This window comes from Dendropsophus ebraccatus, chromosome 1 (assembly GCF_027789765.1).
Source record: "Dendropsophus ebraccatus isolate aDenEbr1 chromosome 1, aDenEbr1.pat, whole genome shotgun sequence".
Classification (NCBI taxonomy): Eukaryota; Metazoa; Chordata; class Amphibia; order Anura; family Hylidae; genus Dendropsophus; species Dendropsophus ebraccatus.
In genome coordinates, this window is record NC_091454.1 from 186,788,673 (window position 1) to 186,807,820 (window position 19,148).

At 42.7% G+C, this 19,148-nt stretch overlaps 1 protein-coding gene across 1 annotated transcript; it reads right to left on the minus strand.

Moving 5' to 3' along the window:
* Window positions 1-1,823: 1,823 nt before the first annotated feature.
* On the minus strand, window positions 1,824-17,206 carry ERLIN2 (ER lipid raft associated 2). Its single transcript, XM_069986833.1, has 12 exons — window positions 17,098-17,206; window positions 13,836-13,953; window positions 11,255-11,336; window positions 10,701-10,747; window positions 9,580-9,641; window positions 8,659-8,784; window positions 8,194-8,267; window positions 7,800-7,858; window positions 7,072-7,163; window positions 5,575-5,664; window positions 5,002-5,081; window positions 1,824-2,826 (listed from the first exon to the last, which is right to left on the minus strand). Exons 2-12 carry the CDS (start codon window positions 13,940-13,942, stop codon window positions 2,629-2,631), a joined length of 1,017 nt encoding a protein of 338 aa, XP_069842934.1. The 5' UTR covers window positions 13,943-13,953; window positions 17,098-17,206; the 3' UTR covers window positions 1,824-2,628.
* Window positions 17,207-19,148: the final 1,942 nt, after the last annotated feature.

The following is a 19,148-nucleotide window of genomic DNA, read 5'->3' on the forward strand; positions in this document are numbered from 1 at the left end:
AGAGACTAGAGTAGAAGCAGCATAATACCCAATGCAATAATGGATAATACACAGTTCATTTATCACATATGTGGGGGTTGTCCATATTTCCCTTCAGTTTCCTGATCCAGTGTACTTTTTGGTGCTGAAAAGAGGATGTGATCTGCAAGGTACTGTACATGTCAGACCATGCTCTCCTCTTTGGGGTGTATTTTGTGATAGTTTGTACAAAAAAAAATTCCCAAATTGACACAAACAGCCTAAAAATGAAACAGAAAAAAAGACGCCCCTAGAGTACAGTGCACCCATCTGAACCCATGATAGGACACCTCAGTGCAGACAGTCCAGTCTTAGCAGACGCGTCAGTCAAGGAGCCCATGCACTCCTGATGTCGACAGAAGAGCAAAAGATCAAGTACCCATGTACATAAGCTGATGTATGGACCTAGCCAAGTCATGCACATAAGCCCATGTATATACTTGGTGTGATGCTGTATGTTACTATGTTAAAGTATCTGAAGCAACATGTCACAATTGGACCTCAATCGGTTACTTAAAGTACAATTTCTTTTTGCCATATAGAGGTACAGCACAATGCCATAGATGTTTATAGGTGCCATGGTAGGAGCTTGTGCATCAGCCATGTACACAAGCTCCTCTCAATGAAACAGATCAGAAAAAGTTGTAGTGTTATATGGAAATATGTAGAACTATTGGTCACAGATAGTGGAAGCAGCTGTTCATGCCACTGCCCCTAGCGTCAGCCATTTCTAGCTTTGTTGCTTTCTGTTAGTCTCTACATTTTCACTGTTTTATCGGCTAGGGCTTCATGGTGACATGGTCTTATGACGTCAAATCTCAAATAAGTCCCAAGACCAAAAGAAATGACTGATTTGTCTGTGACTCGCTTCATTTGCTTTGGTGTGACTTTTGTAGATTTGCAATTTGACTGTAAAAAAAAATTGCAAACACGTCACAGCCGCATGCAACTTCCAAAGTGGTCTATGAGCTTGTGTGCAACTTGTGTGTATAAATTGAATAGAGATGAATGAACCTGACGAACGTTTGAGTTGTATATAGCCTATGGCTATATCCATGTTTTCCAGAACTTCCTAGTGCTCCATCCAACCACCAAGAGTCAAACGCCGAGTGCTCGGGTTCAGCCAAACACAAACATTTGGCAAGTTTGCTTATCACTATTGATAAGTCTTGCATTTTTGGTGACTTTTGTGTAATGACATATGGCTTCTTCATGTTGCATGACCAAAGCCCTGGCCTAAAATGACAGGAAAATATTTGTTTTTACAAAAAAACTACGAAGAACAAGTGATGGAAAAATGCTATCAAATCAGAAATGATTGAGATCATGTTGTGGTTACATGTTCTGCAGGGCTCGGTCAGCTGTGCTCTGGCATTGTCCAACCAGCAGTATCTATTGGCAAACTACACCTGCACCTTACAACAGAAAATGCGGATAGTGCTGCAGGTTTCACCCAGTGAATAAGGTACTGGTAAGCACAGAAAACATCCCTGACATACTCTAAAGGGATGCCAGCCAGAATGAAAACCTATCATCTAGCAATCACTGTTGCAAACATAAAATGCAATATGGTCTTTTTTAACAGTGTATCAAAACTCTACACTTAGGATATGCTTAAAGCAGATGTCCTAATACCATCTCATAGGATAGACAGGTATTAGATTGGTGAAGGTCTGACTGCTGGGACCCCCATTGATCATGAGAACATAGGTCCCTCGTAGGCAGGCACATATTCTACGGTTTCTTTTACTTCTATTCTTGTGACTGTGAGGACCTCAACGGTAGAAACCTTCAATGATCAGATATTTAATAATGGGACAACCCCTTTAATTTTGAACTATGAGGACAATTGTGTTTCCAAATGATCAATCAATACTGGTTATAGCACCCCCTCACCTAGGTTTCAAGTCATCAGTTTGCGGACACTCACATAGGTCTAGATCATATATGGCAAACCTCCCTTGGCACTTTAGCTGTTACAAAACTACAATTCCCATCATGCCTGGACAACCAAAGATATGGCTTTGGCTGTCCAGGCACGAAGGGAAATGTAGTTTAGCAACAGCTGGAGAGCCAAGGTAGGTTCGCCATCACTGGTGTAGTTAGATCACTCATGTGAGCCTATCCTTGTCTGGATCACTTGTAAACACCACAACAGAAAGCGATCCAGACATTGTACTTATACCTTCCATTTTCAGTGTAGTTTCTCTGTAGCACATTTCGACATCAAGGAAGAAAGCGTATATTGGTCCCTAGTTGTATAGTTTTTTTTTTACACATTGAGATATTAAAAGGAAAACTGCCTATGTGCTGTAAAGACCTCAAGGGATGCTGGAAAGTGCACCCCCCATAGTCAGTGACAGTGTGTATTACTAATAGCATCAGTGGGGGGAAAAACCCGCCGAGCGTCCTGAGGATCCAAATACTTAGTTACAATACTTACATTCAGATTGTGTACATAACAAACAAAAAAAAATAATAATTATCTAGAACACATCAATGCTTATTTCTGAGGCTGCAAACCTATAGAAAAATTATTTGGTTTTCCAATTTTTATATGTTTTTCTTTTTTTTTTTTTTTTTTTCTAAAAACAAAGATTTTCAGAGTCCTCAGGAAGTTGGTTCATCTGATGGTAAAATGGAGTCTTTTGGATGAAAGGGGTCTTCTGAGGGTAGGTCACCTGAATGGCTATGGGTGCTGCTGGTGTCCATAAACATGTTGGGGATGTCGTTTCCGAAGTATATCTTACTGTTGGCAGCGATGGCTTGGTATTTCATAAGTTGTAGGTATTCAGGGGTTAATTTGAGCTGCAAAAAGAAGATAAAAATAAGCAGGTGAGACAGGAGGCATATGGATAGACGGAGGTGAATGTTTATATAACATGTCTGATAAGGCAAATAGGGCTGTGCCCAAATATATATATTCTAACTAAGCAAGCACCTCAGTCACTGACCAAGTGACTCTTGCAACTTACTGCTAACATAGGACAACGGAAATAGGTTCCTGCACTTTATCAGCACATCTGATTTGTAGGTCCTTTGTCCTATGTTAGCAGTGAGTTGTGGTGGTGGTTGCACTGAGTTACTGAGGTGCTTGATTCCTTGTGGCGCAACTAGAACCTTGTCTGTCCTGCGAGACAGCAAAACCTATTGTTCAAAAAAATATTCTGACTATACGACCAACTATATTGTACTCTTCTGGCTATAGGATACACCCAAGGTTATATACAGAGAACATAAGTAACAAATATATTTCATGCTGGTTTACTTGTCTATAGGGCAAGTCCTATAATATAGGGAAAACTAGTGACAAGTTTACAGCAGGTTATGTGGCAGGGTGCAACCTTGGAGGGGGGGGGGGCTTAAAGCTCTTACAAACCCCACCACTGCATGCTTCTGTGGGGGCACTAAGTGGAAGAAAGACCCTATTAGGTAGCTGTCGGCTGGCAACGCTGGTGAGGAGCCATGCTGAGGTGGAGGAGCTCTCCATGCTTGCTGGAAATTTAGATGTCAGCCATTTACTGCTTTCAGCCGTGACTGCTTGAGAGAGGCTGCAATTGTTGAGCCGAAATGCTGTGCACTGGTGAATAACACTCCACCTTGTATTTCAAGTGCTAACTCCGGCTGCCTAACTGGAAGTGGATACAAACCTGGGTCCGGTTTGGTTAGGTGAGCACTGTTACATTATTGACAAGCATCCTGTTCTGCTGCTCTCTGTGGTTGTAGGAAGCTTGCCATGGATATTAAACTCTCCTTGGTGGACTCGGGGGTATCTCACAATATGAAGTGAAGACTGGCTATGCTACTGTCAGGGTAATCATGGATCAGATGGCGTCATAGGGATCACACACTCCGGCCTCGGTGCCCTATTACATGCAATTCAGATTTGGCAGATTATTGCTGTGTAATAAAGACAACTTTCAGCCGAAGAAACGATTGGCTGATCATTGTCATTTAAACTTGCTTAAAAATTATTGTCTGCAACATGTTTAAAAGTTATAATCTTTATTTTTTGTCTTTACTCTATCAGCAGTCAGCTGGGCATCGCTATTACATGTAGCGATGCATGGCTGAAAGCTGACACGGTAGAGAAAAACAAATAAAGATTATACTTACCTGTCCAGGTTCCCCCATGTCCTGCTGCCTTGTTCCTGTGTTCTCTGCTCACCGCTGCTGCCTCCACAAACCGCTCAGCCAATCACTGGCAGCAGCGCTGTCCTGTCTTGGCCAGTGATTGGCTGAGCAGCCTGTCACTTCAGAGACAGGATCAGAAGTTGTCAAGGCGTCTCTGGTGAGTGGGGAACACAGGAACAAGGCGCGAGGATGCTGTGGTGCCTGGACAGGTAAGTACCTCTTTATTATTTTTACACCAAAGCAAGGGCTACACTGACATCATTAACCATGTCTGTGCAGCCCTTGCTGCATGATAACCAGGTAGTGTATGGGCTCGGTGCTGATCTAGCAGCTTGGCACTCGCTTACAGTGTAATAAGGCCCTTAATATATACTAGTGGCAGATAGCTAAATGCTCATGTAGCCTACAGCTATTGCAGATCTACAACCAACATACAATGCTGCAGTACAATACAAAGAAATACCTCTGCAGCAGAAAAAAAAACAATATGGACACAGACACTGCTGAAAACATAAGTTACACAGCGATAAGCAAACAGTGTAGGAAGAGCTGATAAGGAGGAATGTCTCCATAGTACAGCAAGAGGGTGTAAAGAGGAGAATTTAAGGAGTGCACCTTAAAGGGGTTATCCAGCGCTACAAAAACATGGCCACTTTTCCCCCTACTGTTGTCTCCAGTTCAGGTGCGGTTTGCAATTAAGCTCCATTTACTTCAATGGAGCGGAGTTACAAAACCCCACCCAAACTGGAGACAACACTAGGGGGAAATTGGTCATGTTTTTGTAGGGCTGGATAACCCCTTTAATGTAACATAAAAAAAGAGACTAGAAAGATAAACTGGCAACTTTACCTTATTGGCTTCTGCTAATCTCTCTGCCGTGTAAAATTCTGCATCAGCCCTCGCCTTCTCTCTAGCCAGAAAGGCAGAATCTGCAGAACAGGAGCATGTTATAAGCTGAGGCGCTCTATGTTTTATTATAAATTCATTTTTAAGAAGCTTATAAATTCATGATCTCAGGTTCACTAGTCATAGGAGTTAAAATACGGAATTACTTGTATTGGGCATACATGTATTCACAGTCATTCATAGAAAAATGATCAGTCAAGTCCTACACAGAAGAATGATAACACAGCATAGCCAACCATACACTATAACTCATACATCATATATTAGTACATATAGGAAAACCCTTCTAGAATGAAGAGATATGCTAAAACATAATTGATCAGTATGTAGTTATACTGCACAATACTCTCCTTGTAGAGGAGATCAAGGAGATTGTTTCAGTAAGTAAGATGGGGAATGTGGATTCCATGAGAGAATTAGACATAGTCACAGATAACACTAGACACGGCCCCAAACATGGACCATATTACTTGGCTGCACACAATGCACCCCATTCAGATCACATCTAATAGTCACCTTCAATCTCAGAGATCTTCTTCTCCGTTTCCTTCTCCATAACCTTCTGTCCATATTTAATCTCTGCAACTTGGGCCACTTTTTCTGCCTCTGATGGTAAGGAGAACAGGACAAGATGAATGATGTGTGAACATGCTGCAACCATTTCTGGGCAGATTACTACATAAGTAGACTTCATTACTAGAGAAAATTATAGAGACTCTTACATGTAGAGGTTCCAATTTCCTTTCCCCCTTAGCAGGTAATTGGGATCATACTGTAATTATCATCATTTAATTACTACCACATGTGTGTATACGGAGCTCATTTACCCTTGGGGAAGCCATGATTTGTGCACGGATGCATTTGCACTTATCTTTCTATATGTGATAATATAGATAATGTAGCACCAAACTAAAAAAGTAGGTGGTGGAAGCAGTGGCACCACAGATTTTTTTGTCTCCATCTCCAGAATGTCACAACGCTTTTCCCTCCAAGTGGTGCCGGGTTCATCAGGGGACATAAGACTGCATACAACATGACACCGATATGAAACACAATTAAAGCCATGATGATGGGGGTAAATGATAACTAAGCTCCCAATGGAGTCACTCCAACCCTGTGTCCATGCAATGAAGAGGTCCATGCATCTCCTGCACCCTGTTGCCGCTGTTAACAGTTTAGTGATTTCAGTATTGCTATTGCCGAAAAGACTGTCTCCAATGATCTCGGCGGCAGCAGGGTCCGGGAGATGCTTTCAGCATTAGAATGACTATGCATTCAAGGCTATTGTGGACATACACAGTACAGAAGGGAAAGGACGGTGCTGTACTGTGCATGTCCGCACAAATATACATATAGGTACTGGTACGAGCACTTAGGCCTGCCCCTTGGTGACGAACTGTGCTGTATGTCACGCCCAGAGAGGCGTGATTACCGCTACATGCAGCCTCTTGACCGTGACTAGTTGAGACCCCAGCACTGTACAGATGACTAGTTGAAATGAATTACCATACACCGTGGGAATGAATACAAGTTCGTTTTCGGGGCTTTGCAGGGTGGGATTCGGGAAACACACATATGCTTGGGCACCACGTTAAGAGCTTTATTAACAATGTTTGTTAGGTTTATAGCGACTTTGGTGATGATTGGTTCCCTTTAAAACTATTGAGATTTTACTGCATACCAAATAAAAGTTATGTTTTATCACACAGTGAAATTGCTCTCTGTTGGATAGTGTTGTCTTTTATCTGTCATACCCTTTGTACTGTCATATGGTCTGCTCCTGGCTTTGTATTCAATAACCCTTCTCGTAGTATGTAAACTGCCCAAATAACTCATTTATGACTTTACGAATTTTACTTTACTAAGATGAGAAAACATATCCTATAAAATATCTGGGAGTAAATTGGGAGATTAAATAGAGATTTTGTTTTGAATGGACAAAACCGGAATTAGCTGTTCTTTTGCGCTAATAGTACTAGAGAAAGCTTTACTACAGGGACCTTGGTGGCCTACCGATCACAGCCTTTTTCCTCTCAGTTTCTGCTTCCTTCTCCACCACCTTTTGTTTCTGTGCAGCGATCAGGAGCTTGGTCTTCTCACTCTCCCTGAAAATTCAGAGAGACAAGTGTTACGTCAATAACATAAGACATTTAGTGCACACCTTTATTAATATATATATATACATATACACACACACATATACATACATACACACACACACACGTATACAGTGGTCCCTTAACATACGATACTAATTGGTTCCAGAACGACCATTGTATGTTGAAAATATTGTATGTTGAGACCAAAATTCTATGCAGCACAGGACATGTAGTATCACACTATACTCTGGAGAATCACTACTAGACAGCCAATTAGTGTATGCACCTAACTAATACTGGGGTTTTACCAGTAAAATGGGCAGTTTCATTGGTTGATCATCTAGTTATTTACATGTGCCGCAGATCTTGACTGTCTGTAGCATTGTACGTTGAGTCTGGTCTCAAGTTACGATAGTCACGAAACGACCAACGTATGTTAAAAAGGTTGTATCTTGAGGCCATTGTAAGTTGAGGGATCACTGTATACACACAAACACAACCACATTGCATGTGCTGCAATAGTAAGGATGTGTTGTCATAGCTATATTATGATCTATACTTTGCCAGTGTGACACTTTATTATCCAGTGTGTATGACCTAATGTACAGGTATGACCTATGTGCCGCGTGTAGACAGACTTACATGAGCTCATAATTTCTTCGGATTGTTTCTGGGATATTTGGCTTTGTGACTCGGACAGCCTGGATAGAGGGAAGATATAAAGTAGGAGCATAGAAGGTCATAAGCCAAATCTATTACAACACACAAACTAAAGTTGGTATTCCCATCCTATACAGTAATGGCAAATTACTAGGACACTATCTTGGTATTTGGGGCGAAGCTGTCTAAAAGCTTCACTTGCACAACAAGGGCCCTACATTCTCGGAATTGGTGGGGGGGCCTTGTGGTCAACCCCCAACTGATCAGTTATCCCCAGTACTGTGGATAGGAGAGAAAATCACTTTCATACAAAAGATTTTCCTAGGAAATAAAAAGTAATACTATCCTGCTCTGGTAAGTCACTAGCTGACCATACCTGGATAATCAATCCTGGTGCCATCTCATTGAGATCTTGCTGGAGCGCCAGCTTGAGGTTCTCATCTATCTGATCTGTGGAGAAAACACACAAAATCTGTATTGGCACTTCGAACCTCTTATGGGCATCTTACACATTTTCATGACAGCAGCACTTTGAAGGGAACCTGACATCACTTTCATGCTGCCTGAACCACATATCATCAGGTCAATCCCCGCCAGCCGCCCCCCCCCCCCCCCCCCCCCCCCCCCCGACCCACTGGCTTTAACCGATAGATCTCTTTCAATACCCAAAAAGGGAGAGGTCTATCAGCCAAGGCCAGCATAACAGGGAATTGCCCCAAGGACTCGTGATTCAAGCAGCACAAAAGTGACAATAATATATAGTATATACGTCTGAATACATTTGTATCACATGCCTGTTATTATAGAAGTATAGGGTATAGATGGATGACCATATACTTACCAAAGAGCTCTATGTAGACCTCCTGCAGGGTATGGACGCTGCAGAACTGGTTGAGCTCATGGTGGATCTTGTTGAAGATTAGCGCCTTATCGTAATCTGCAGTATAGTTCTTCACTATATCATACACTAGAGAATGATAGAGACGGAGTGAATATTGCGGCATACAATGATGAAGGCGAGGTTGTAATCTCTGCTGTACACATCATTAGTACATTTTTTTACTTTTTTGTATAAATCATCTGACTTTATGGTTTCTACTTAGAGATGAGCAAACTTTTCATGAACCTGAAAACTCTGCATTTGACTTCCGCTGCCTGTAAAAGATGGATGCAGATGGAAAAACGTATCACATCTCGGAGGGTTACCGCTTACTGGAACACATTGTGACAAGTCTTGCTTCGGGTTACAACCCGTAGTTCAGTTTCTAGTCAGACATGCGTAGCTGCAACACCAGAAGTTATAGGAGGCAAAGCCATTTGTCTATGAAACAGCAGGGGATGGGAGGTAAGGAACTAAGATTAAAGGGGATCACACTATGAAGTGAAACAAAATTATGGGTGTAGGAGGGAAGTCAGGACAGGAGTAAATGTCAGAAAAGAATGATGGCAAATGTATTATCGTATGTATGTAAGTAATGTCCCTGCAGCTTTTGTTCAAGTTTTTGTATGAACTCTAGAATAACCCTTAAACTAGTGTCTGAGGAGCAGAAGATACAATCGGGAAAGTGGTTTATAGAGACAGGAGTCGTTCAGGGAGCAGATGGTACTGTGTGGAGATTACCTTCATGGCTTTTAACCTTTAACATCAACCTTTTCAATCCAGTCCTGCTGTATGTAATCACCTTTAATAGTACAACATTTAATAATCTACAAAGGAGAAGAAATAGAAAAGATCTGGCAAGTCCAGCTGAACGTTACTCACCTGCATTAGGGATGAGGAAATTAACCACTTCTATCCGATCAAAATATATCATGACACCACCACTAAAAGATATTAACACAGGGAACAGTAAGCTCATATGCAACAAGAAAGACAAGATTACAAGACATTAGCCTGGATAAACTAGCAGTGGGTGTGAATCTTGTGTGTAATGTGCACAGGAGATTTTAGTATATCCCATATTATTTAGCACAAGGGGCATTCACTGGGCATAAAGTAGACCCCTTATCCTTGCTGCGGGTATCACTAAATGCCATAGCTTTTTGTCAATCTGTATACCATTCTTGCTGCTCAGAGACAGGCATTTTAGGAATCAAGTCGGGGTCTCAGCACCCAAACACCTACTGATCAAGCCAACTGATGTCAAAAGTTTTCTTAAAGAGACAAAGTACACTTTAGTGTCTATCATCTGCTCCATTTAAACGGGAGTGGCATTCTTTAGGTCGGTTGGACCTTCACATCATTGATCCTTCCTTCATGGGATACCCCTTTAAGGGAACTTGCCATCACTTTCATTCTGCCTGAACCTTGAGTCACTGGAGTGGTCCCTGGCAGCTCCCACCAGCATTAATTGATAGATCTAAACTGTTTGGATACAGAGAGAAATCTATCAATCCATGCTGGTGGGGCAGGGAGAAGGGGGTAATGTCTAATGTGTACTGTTCTCAGCAGAGTGCCATTAAAACTTTAGCAACTAGCAGAGGCGCTAATCCCTTCACGAGGAACAACCCCTTGTTGTCAGAGTTAAAAAATAAATAAATAAAAAAACATGGCTTCTTTTTTCCAAAACCACCACCACAACTGATCATGGGCTGTGTCTAGGACTACAACAGACAGGGTAGAACTGAAACACCCCACAAGTGGTCAAAAGCGGCAGTACTTTGGTAAGAAAGCAGCCATGTTTTTTTTTAATCCTGGACCAACCCTTTAAAAAATAATAACTTGGGATTGAGACTTTACGGATAGCCCTAGCCATTACTTTCTTATAAACAGCTGCTGCTCCTTCAGCATCTCAGCCAATAATGCTACATGTCATAGCTCCATGTGGCACTGTTGATGATGGTATTGTATGTATGTGTGTGTGATCAGGCTTCTGTGCTCACCTCGTGCCGCACGGGACGTTCTTCACCTCGTCTGTCTGTAATGTGCTCTGAAGAACAGATGGGCATTAGAGTAATTCTATATTCACATCAGGACCTGCAATGTCCTCTAATCCATGTTAACACGATCATCACAAATGAGCTGCTAAAATAATGTCAGCTAAATCACATTATGAAGCTTTTATCCAATAAACACAGGACCCGGCAAAAGTCGGAGGCCTTGTTGCCTTTATTTTATTTCCGGTCAAAATGCCTATTGGGTTCCAGTTACTCACAATTCATCATCAGGAAACACAAATAGCAACGTTACATAAAAGCCGCAGCATGGGCAACCCCCCTCACTGCGAGGGTCCTGCTCCCCAGACCCCTGGCAGACACAGGGTTTTATAGGAGAAAGATGTAGCCAACTATACTAATATACTAACTATATATATGTATACCAATCTACCACTACACTGCAGTCACTCATAGGATAAGCCCGGAGTAGGGACTTATATGCCCAGAGAATAACTCACACTACACGAGACCTCAGCTGCAGACTGTGTTGCTGCACGTACCTGCACAGACTTGAAGGAGGTTATGAATGGGAGCATTAAATGGAAACCAGGTCCACTTGTTGACGTGAGCAGCGCTCCACCCCTGCAAGAGAAAGGAGAATTTTTCAGGATGATATTTGTTCTCTATCACATGTAAATAATCTGAGAATGAGCAAGGAGGAGGAAATCGAGGGGGAAGGGAGAGCGAAGCATAAATTCTGCACTTCACTAATAATTGAACATTTGGCTCAGTACTCGAAGGAAAGCTTTCAGCTTTGTCATTTAGTGTAATAAACTGGTGGGGTATGATGCACAGACAAGACAGCAATGCCAGTGTATCCATCGATAGGAAAATGAAGTGCTCTGATAACATACAAGCAATTCACAGGACACGTCTGGTGTGGTCCTTAGAATGAACAAAGATTGCTGTCAGCAGAAGCCTGCGTCCTGCTGTAGGATCTGCACAGCAACCATGGGAATCTGAAGTAACCACAGTGTCATGGCATAGGGCAGGGATACTAAAGCTTTGGCTGTCCAGGCATGATGGGAGTTGTTGTTTTGTAACAGCTGGAGAGCCTGATTTTGACATCTGTAGTGTGGGGAATAGGATGAAAGTACCTCCCTTAGTTCTTAACAATGGTGATATGTCATAATACTACATGATTTGTACACTGCTATATCACTTTTAAAAACTTTTGACATGTCACATAAACATATATAGTGGAAAGTCCAACAGCACCTGTATTGGTAGAGAATGCCTCTCAACAATGTAGAAGATGGACGCACGCCAGAGGGTCTCCAATGCCAGTTAGAGACCATATACTGTCACAGAAGAATTGTTCCAACAGCATCCAATAGTGAAGAATTGGTGGAAGTTTATTCAAGCAACACACACCATGGCAACGTTTCGACCCAGCAGGGTTGAAAAATAACCTTCTGGGTCGAAACGTTGCCATGGTGTGTGTTGCTTGAATAAACTTCCAATAAACCAATTCTCCACTATTGGATGCTGTCGGAACAATTCTTCAATGTCACATAAACATGTCAAAACTTTTGTTTGGTTGAGGTCCAGATGTGGAGACCTCAACTTATCGCCACTCCACCGCTCACTGCTTTCTCCATCTGGCTGCATAGGACAGGCTCCACAGACTTACAAAGGGAAGCAATCTGGGGAATGAAGCTCTCAATTGAGAGTTTCTCCCGACCATCAATGGGAGTCTGAATACCCAAACTGCATCAAAACTTTTCGCAAGTCCATGACAAGTTTTTTTGTTCAAGGAACAATGATGCAGTAATAAACTTTGAGAATAACGCTATATGAAGGAATTGCTCTGAATGCGGCTCACTACCATATCAAATGAAAAACAAACAGATCCTTCATATGCGTGACTGTCACTCCTACACAAAGGAGGCTTCTAGACAATTGAGTTGCTTCATCTTTCCATTTAGTTTGGCTGCAGCCTTTGTAAAGCTGTAAATTCTGTCCCTCCATCACTGTAGGTGAGCCATGATTTACAGCTTTTTACGTATAGGCCTCATTACTCCCCTGGCGACATTGCTGTTATTTTAGCTTTGTTTGAGGACATGCAAATGAGGGCAAATAATGACAGCATCTTCTTGGATGTGTTACATGTCATGCCAGAAAGTAAAGAACCCGGGCCAATATCCTGCCGGATCTGAGCTGTAAATCTATTCCCTTCACAGTTTATGACACCTGACTGTAAGAAAAGAACAATGTTAACCATTTCAGGACACCGAAGAGTAAAGAGGGAAGCAAATTACGTCTTATCTGTAAGATGTACAAGTGTCTGAGGATTTACACGATCTGCCACGTTATGGCCCAAGGTTATGTCCTGTTAGGACACGTGGATACCGGTAACCACTGGAAGCCTTAAATTGACTTAAAAGGGTTACTCTAAGGGGGAGATTTATCAAACATGGAGTAAAGTGAAACTGGCTCAGTTGCCCCTAGCAACCAATCAGATTCCACCTTTTATTTTCCAAAGAGTCTGTGAGGAATGAAAAGTAAAATCTGATTGGTTGCTAGGGGCAACTGAGACAGTTTCACTTTACACCATGTTTGATAAATCTCCCCCTAAGTGTATAACCCATCACCTATCTACAGGATAAGTTCCTGACCACTAGGTGTGACCACTGGCCCCATAAGTAAATGGAGTTGTGGAAAAGCAGAGACACTCCCTCTCCATTCTCTTGGGAGCCAAGGGACCCCTGTTTTCCTGATCCATGGTTGTCCCAGCAGTCGAATACTAAATATCTATTCTGTGGATAGGTGAGGAGTTCTAATCTTGGGAGGTAAATTCCAATAAACGATCTAATCATAGATGGAGGTCTAAAGCCTGGGGCTGCACCACTGGAAGATGATGATGATGATGATGATGATGATGATGGTGGTGAGGACGATTATGAGGACAACATTTCCATTTTAAATTTCTATCAGGAAAGTGAACATCACAATCACCACATAACATCCACCTCTTGCATGGCTTGGCAGGCATGTTTGTATATGTGGGAATGGTGATTTGGAGCCACACAAAACAACAATGCAGCTGACAGAAATCAGGGCGTGTGAATGGACTCTTACCTATAATAGACCCCGATGTGTCCTTCCTCTATCTTGTGTATGGCTGAAAGCAGAGCTGCAGCTGTAAACGCCACCCCAATGGCGGCCAAAGCTCCGATGTGGGACATCCTCCTAAATCCTGTAAAAGACACATTATTACTGTATAAGTATTACTGTGTATATACTGCAGGCCAGTGCTATGTCCTATACCCAGCACACAGGTGTATATATACTGCAGGCCAGTGCTATGTCCTATACCCAGCACACAGGTGTATATATACTGCAGGCCAGTGCTATGTCCTATACCCAGCACATAAGTGTATATATACTGCAGGCCAGTGCTATGTCCTATACCCACCACACAAATGTATATATACTGCAGGCCAGTGCTATGTCCTATACCCACCACACAAATGTATATATACTGCAGGCCAGTGCTATGTCCTATACCCACCACACAGATGTATATATACTGCAGACCAGTGCTATGTCCTATACCCAGCACACAGGTGTATATATACTGCAGGCCAATGCTATGTCCTATACCCACCACACAGATGTATATATACTGCAGGCCAGTGCTATGTCCTATACCCACCACACAGGTGTATATATACTGCAGGCCAGTGCTATGTCCTATACCCACCACACAGATGTATATATACTGCAGACCAGTGCTATGTCCTATAACCACCACACAGTAGAACACCGATCCCAAAATGTGACTAAATGGAATTACCATTGGACACACTGACTTACTCTTGAGGCATATGTGTTATATATATGTACATATAGTTCCCATGTTAATAATAGGGTTAAATTAAGCTTATCTGAAGAAAGGATGTGAATGTGCTTGGCTGGAGTTCAATCTTTTACTTTATTACAACCACATGCTGAAAAACCCCCAAAGATCAATAGCGGAGGCGTCAGTCCTATTGATTGCAGAGGAATAAATAAGGTGACGGAGGACGCCATCATCACTTGTCCACACGACGCAGACTGGCATCCCGAGGCCTCATAAATCCACCTCTAGGGCAGAAATAATTCTATTTAACTGTCCTAATGGTCCTGTAGATGTGAATGGGGACAGACAGGCGCTGGATTATCGGACATATTCTGGTTTATTAGACAGGGAGGTTAGGCTTTGGTCACAAAGGCAGCATGGTTCTGTTCTGCTTGGTTTCCACAGTGTGATAGTGAATATAAAGTGTGGGATGTCACACCGATCAATGACAGGTCAGTGAGACTGAAACAGACTTTTTACGTCCATCACAGTTCTTGCGGAAATTATGGTGAACACCACCCTAAGGTGTCCGCTCTGATCCTGACCATCTGACTCTAGTCCAGGCGTGGAGGTAAGTATGCACATGTGGGTGGTACAGTTGTGGAAGTAAATGTACACTCTCTGAGTACCACCTAGCATATCTCCAGGCCTGACATCACCGTACAGCCCAGCTTAACTATCACACAGTCACAAAATTCTGACGCCATACACTCTAATGTATACTCTGTATCACAGGTGTCAAACTATTGGGCCTCCCGCTGTAACAAACACTACAATTCTCATCATGCCTGGACGGCTAAAGCTTTGGCTGTCCAAGCATGATAGGAATTGTAGTTTTGCAACAGCTGGAGAGCTGCGGGTTTAATGCCCCTGCTCCATATTCTCTGCTCTTGTAAGATACCACAGCTGCATATCTGGTGGAAAATACGTCAGTTTTAAGGCAAGCGCTAAAACAATCCATACAAGTATATGTGACCATAGTAATCCATGTTACGGATCTGTATACAGAAGTACATATTGATCCTAAAATGCTGCACCCTACAGTTTTGTTGTGTTTGGCGGCGTATATATCAGGGAACTCAACAACATATACTTCTGCTATATAGCTAGGGGTATCCGTCGCATATAATAATATTATTATTATTATTTTTATATATAGCGCCAACAGATTCCGCAGCACTTTACAATTCTATATCTTATATACTATGCATTCATTTTTATTACTGGACGTTGCTCTATCCACAGAGATCTATATTGGTTCTCAGATGACTGGGTTCTATGGCTATGTTTGCATTATGAGATTTCCTGTTGCATACCGCACACAGATACAACATTCACTGTGTGAATGGAGCCTCTCTCTACGTATCGGCAGCAGGAGCGCTATGTGAATGGAACCTCTCTCTACATATCGGCAGCAGGAGCGCTGTGTGAATGGAGCCTCTCTCTATGTATCGGCAGCAGGAGCGCTGTGTGAATGGAGCCTCTCTCTATGTATCGGCAGCAGGAGCGCTATGTGAATGGAGCCTCTCTCTATGTATCGGCAGCAGGAGCGCTATGTGAATGGAGCCTCTCTCTACATATCGGCAGCAGGAGCGCTGTGTGAATGGAGCCTCTCTCTATGTATCAGCAGCAGGGGCGCTGTGTGAATGGAGCCTCTCTCTATGTATCAGCAGCAGGGGCGCTGTGTGACACTGCAGCACATAGCCTGGAGTCTCATCCTCCATGTCTACAAGGTGACAGGCTGCCGGTTCATGCGCTGTCACACCACACAGCCCCATGTGACCATAGTCATACATGATGATGATGCAACCTTTTTCCTGGTGTTGATCCCCAATAGGAGATCATATGTTTCGGTCACAGTTACACTGATTTCTATGAAACATAGAATTTTTGTTGTACGTTAAAAAATTTTGTGAAAAACTCAATAAAAACTATTGAGCCAGAAACATAGAAGATTGTCGGCAGAAAAAGACCACTGGGTCCATCTAGTCTGCTCTTTTAGTATTTCCTTTCTTATTATCTTAGGATAGAAGATATAGGTTTATCCCAGGCAGGATTATATTCTGTTATTGTAGATTTACCAACCACCTCTGCTGGAAGTTTGTTCCTAGCATCTAATACTCTTTCAGTCACATATATATGGCGTCCGTATCTGCAGACAGATGTAACGTCCGCGGCCGTTCACAAGCACTGGCCCATATTCCTAATCATTGTGTGATCCAAGTCGCCATATGGCGCAAAACTACATATCATGTGACTATTTACCAGCAAAATAAAGGTAACACACAAACTATAGGAGAGCAATCATGGTGCTACAGGGGCTTTGGGGTACAGGCAACCTAGTGCAGCCCACCCACCATTATTATTCATCTCCTCTATACCTGACCCCACACTACACCACAGCTCACCCAGCTGGGCTCACACATGCCCCCAGTACCCCAAACCCCCCCACACCTCTCCCCAACAGCACAGCCCACACCACCCCGCCTCAGGCCTGACCTTCCTCCCTGCTCCGCCAGGTCACGGGTGATCTGCCTGATCCTAAGCTTCTTTCTTCTTCCACCTGCTTCAGCTTCTTCCTGGAGTCGCTCTCTGTAACGTCATCAGCCCGCATCACGACGACAGAGCGGCCATCTTTGTTATGGGCACCAGGTTCATGACATGGCATGCAGTACCGGACCTTGACCAGGAGGTGGTGCTGTAGGCTATGTATTGAAATGTATAGGCTGACTAGCCTTTCCAGTGAGTTAGGCTGCAGCTGAGTGATGGGTGAATGTGGGTGTCACTGCAAAATAAGGTCACAGGGGACAAGACACGTCTCAGATATAGATATATAGATGTGTGACTGCAGGCTGATGTGTGTCACAGGAGGTGACGCTTATGTAACACTGTAATAAGATGAAATGGCCTGTAAGCTCAATACTATGGGAGAGAAAACAACTAAAGCAAATAGAATAATAATACAGGGGAGCAGTTGCCTATAGCAACCTATCAGGGTACAGCTTTCACTTTTCAGTGGCCTTTTTAAAAAATGAAACGTATTAGTTGCTATGAGCAACTGCACCTCTGCAGGGTGGATACATCTTCTCCCCCATGATCTTTTCTTGAAGACCTTAGTAGAATGTTTGCAGTGTCTGTCAGCCTGCATGCAACTTTGTTCTCCATAGGAAATGCTAAAAGTGGAAATGTGACAACTAGAGATGAGCGAACCGGGTTCGGGTTCGAGTCGATCCGAACCCGAACGTTCGGTTTTGATTAGCTGGGGCTGCTGAACTTGGATAAAGCTCTAAGGTTGTCTGGAAAACATGGATACAGCCAATGACTATATCCATGTTTTCCACATAGCCTTAGGGCTTTATCCAACTTCAGCAGCCACCGCTAATCAAATGCCGAAAGTTCGGGTTCGGATGGACTCGAGCATGCTCCAGGTTCGCTCATCTCTAGTGACCATAACTGCTCTGAAGCTCCTATTAACATTGATGAGAGCTTCAGGGTCAGCTGCAGGTCAGAGAGGAGAAAGCCTCTGCCTAGTGTGTCACACATTTACCAGTGTGAACATAGTCCTAGTCACCCTGTAGCCTGAAAGCTGTATTCACTATAAGTTATAATATAATTAAGGTGCTGTTCACTACACATCAAAGGTGTATTCCCACCAGAAACACTGTGGATAAGGCATAACTATATGATCATGTGGGCTACTACCCCAATCTTAAGAAGGGGGATCCTAAAGTGAAGTGAATGGGGTCACTTTGCGACTGACAAGTGGCCACAACCCAGCAGTGACAAAACGTCCATCCTGGATGAGTCTATGGGATTAAAGGGGTTGCGTGACTAGGCAGTGCTATAGGGTAATGGTGTAAGCCCAGCCTTATGCATAGGGTATAGTCACACAATATTTTTTGATGACCATTATTTATGGATGTGTTTTCACCAGTTTTGTGGCATAGAAAGTTCATTTTCTGCCATTCTTTCCTCACATTTTGCAATAGAAAAAAGAAGAAAAAAGTTAAAAACGAGAAAAAGTGAAAAACGCCACTTTAAAGGTTATCCTAGATTTTTTTTTTTTTTTTTTAAGTACAGCTACTTTCTTGCAAAAACAGCACCACCCCTGTTCTCAGGTTGTATGTGGTATTACAATTCAGCTCCATTTACTTTAATGGAACCAAGCAGCAAAACCCACACCCATACTGAGGACAAGAAAGGTGCTTTTTGTGAAAGAAAGTGACTATGGGTGACATTTATCATTTGCACCTTTTTTTGCGAATATTTTTAGCACTGTGCACTGGCTTATATGTTTGCAGCCTAGTAAGGTATTTATGAACATTCACATGTTGGTTCATAAATGACCTGCTATAGCTTACCTGGCGCTGTGCATTTTACTGCAGGTATTCATGAATTGACCCTGGTTAAAAAAGTTCCGCTACCCTGGGACTGGAGTACAGATGCGAACGAAAATGCGAAAATTTCAAAATTCTCACATGATAAATCCCGGCTGAGAATATTCTTACGGATAACCACGCCCACAAATGTCAAGAAGGCAAAAAACTGGA

Coding starts and splice junctions, on each gene's coding strand:
- ERLIN2 (XM_069986833.1), bottom strand. CDS start 13,942: ATGTCCCACATCGGAGCTTTGGCCGCCATTGGGGTGGCGTTTACAGCT. Junction 7,859..8,193: donor CACCAGGATTGATTATCCAG/GTATGGTCAGCT, acceptor CCCTCTATCCAG/GCTGTCCGAGTCACAAAGCC. Junction 7,164..7,799: donor CGAAGAAATTATGAGCTCAT/GTAAGTCTGTCT, acceptor CTGAATTTTCAG/GGAGAGTGAGAAGACCAAGC.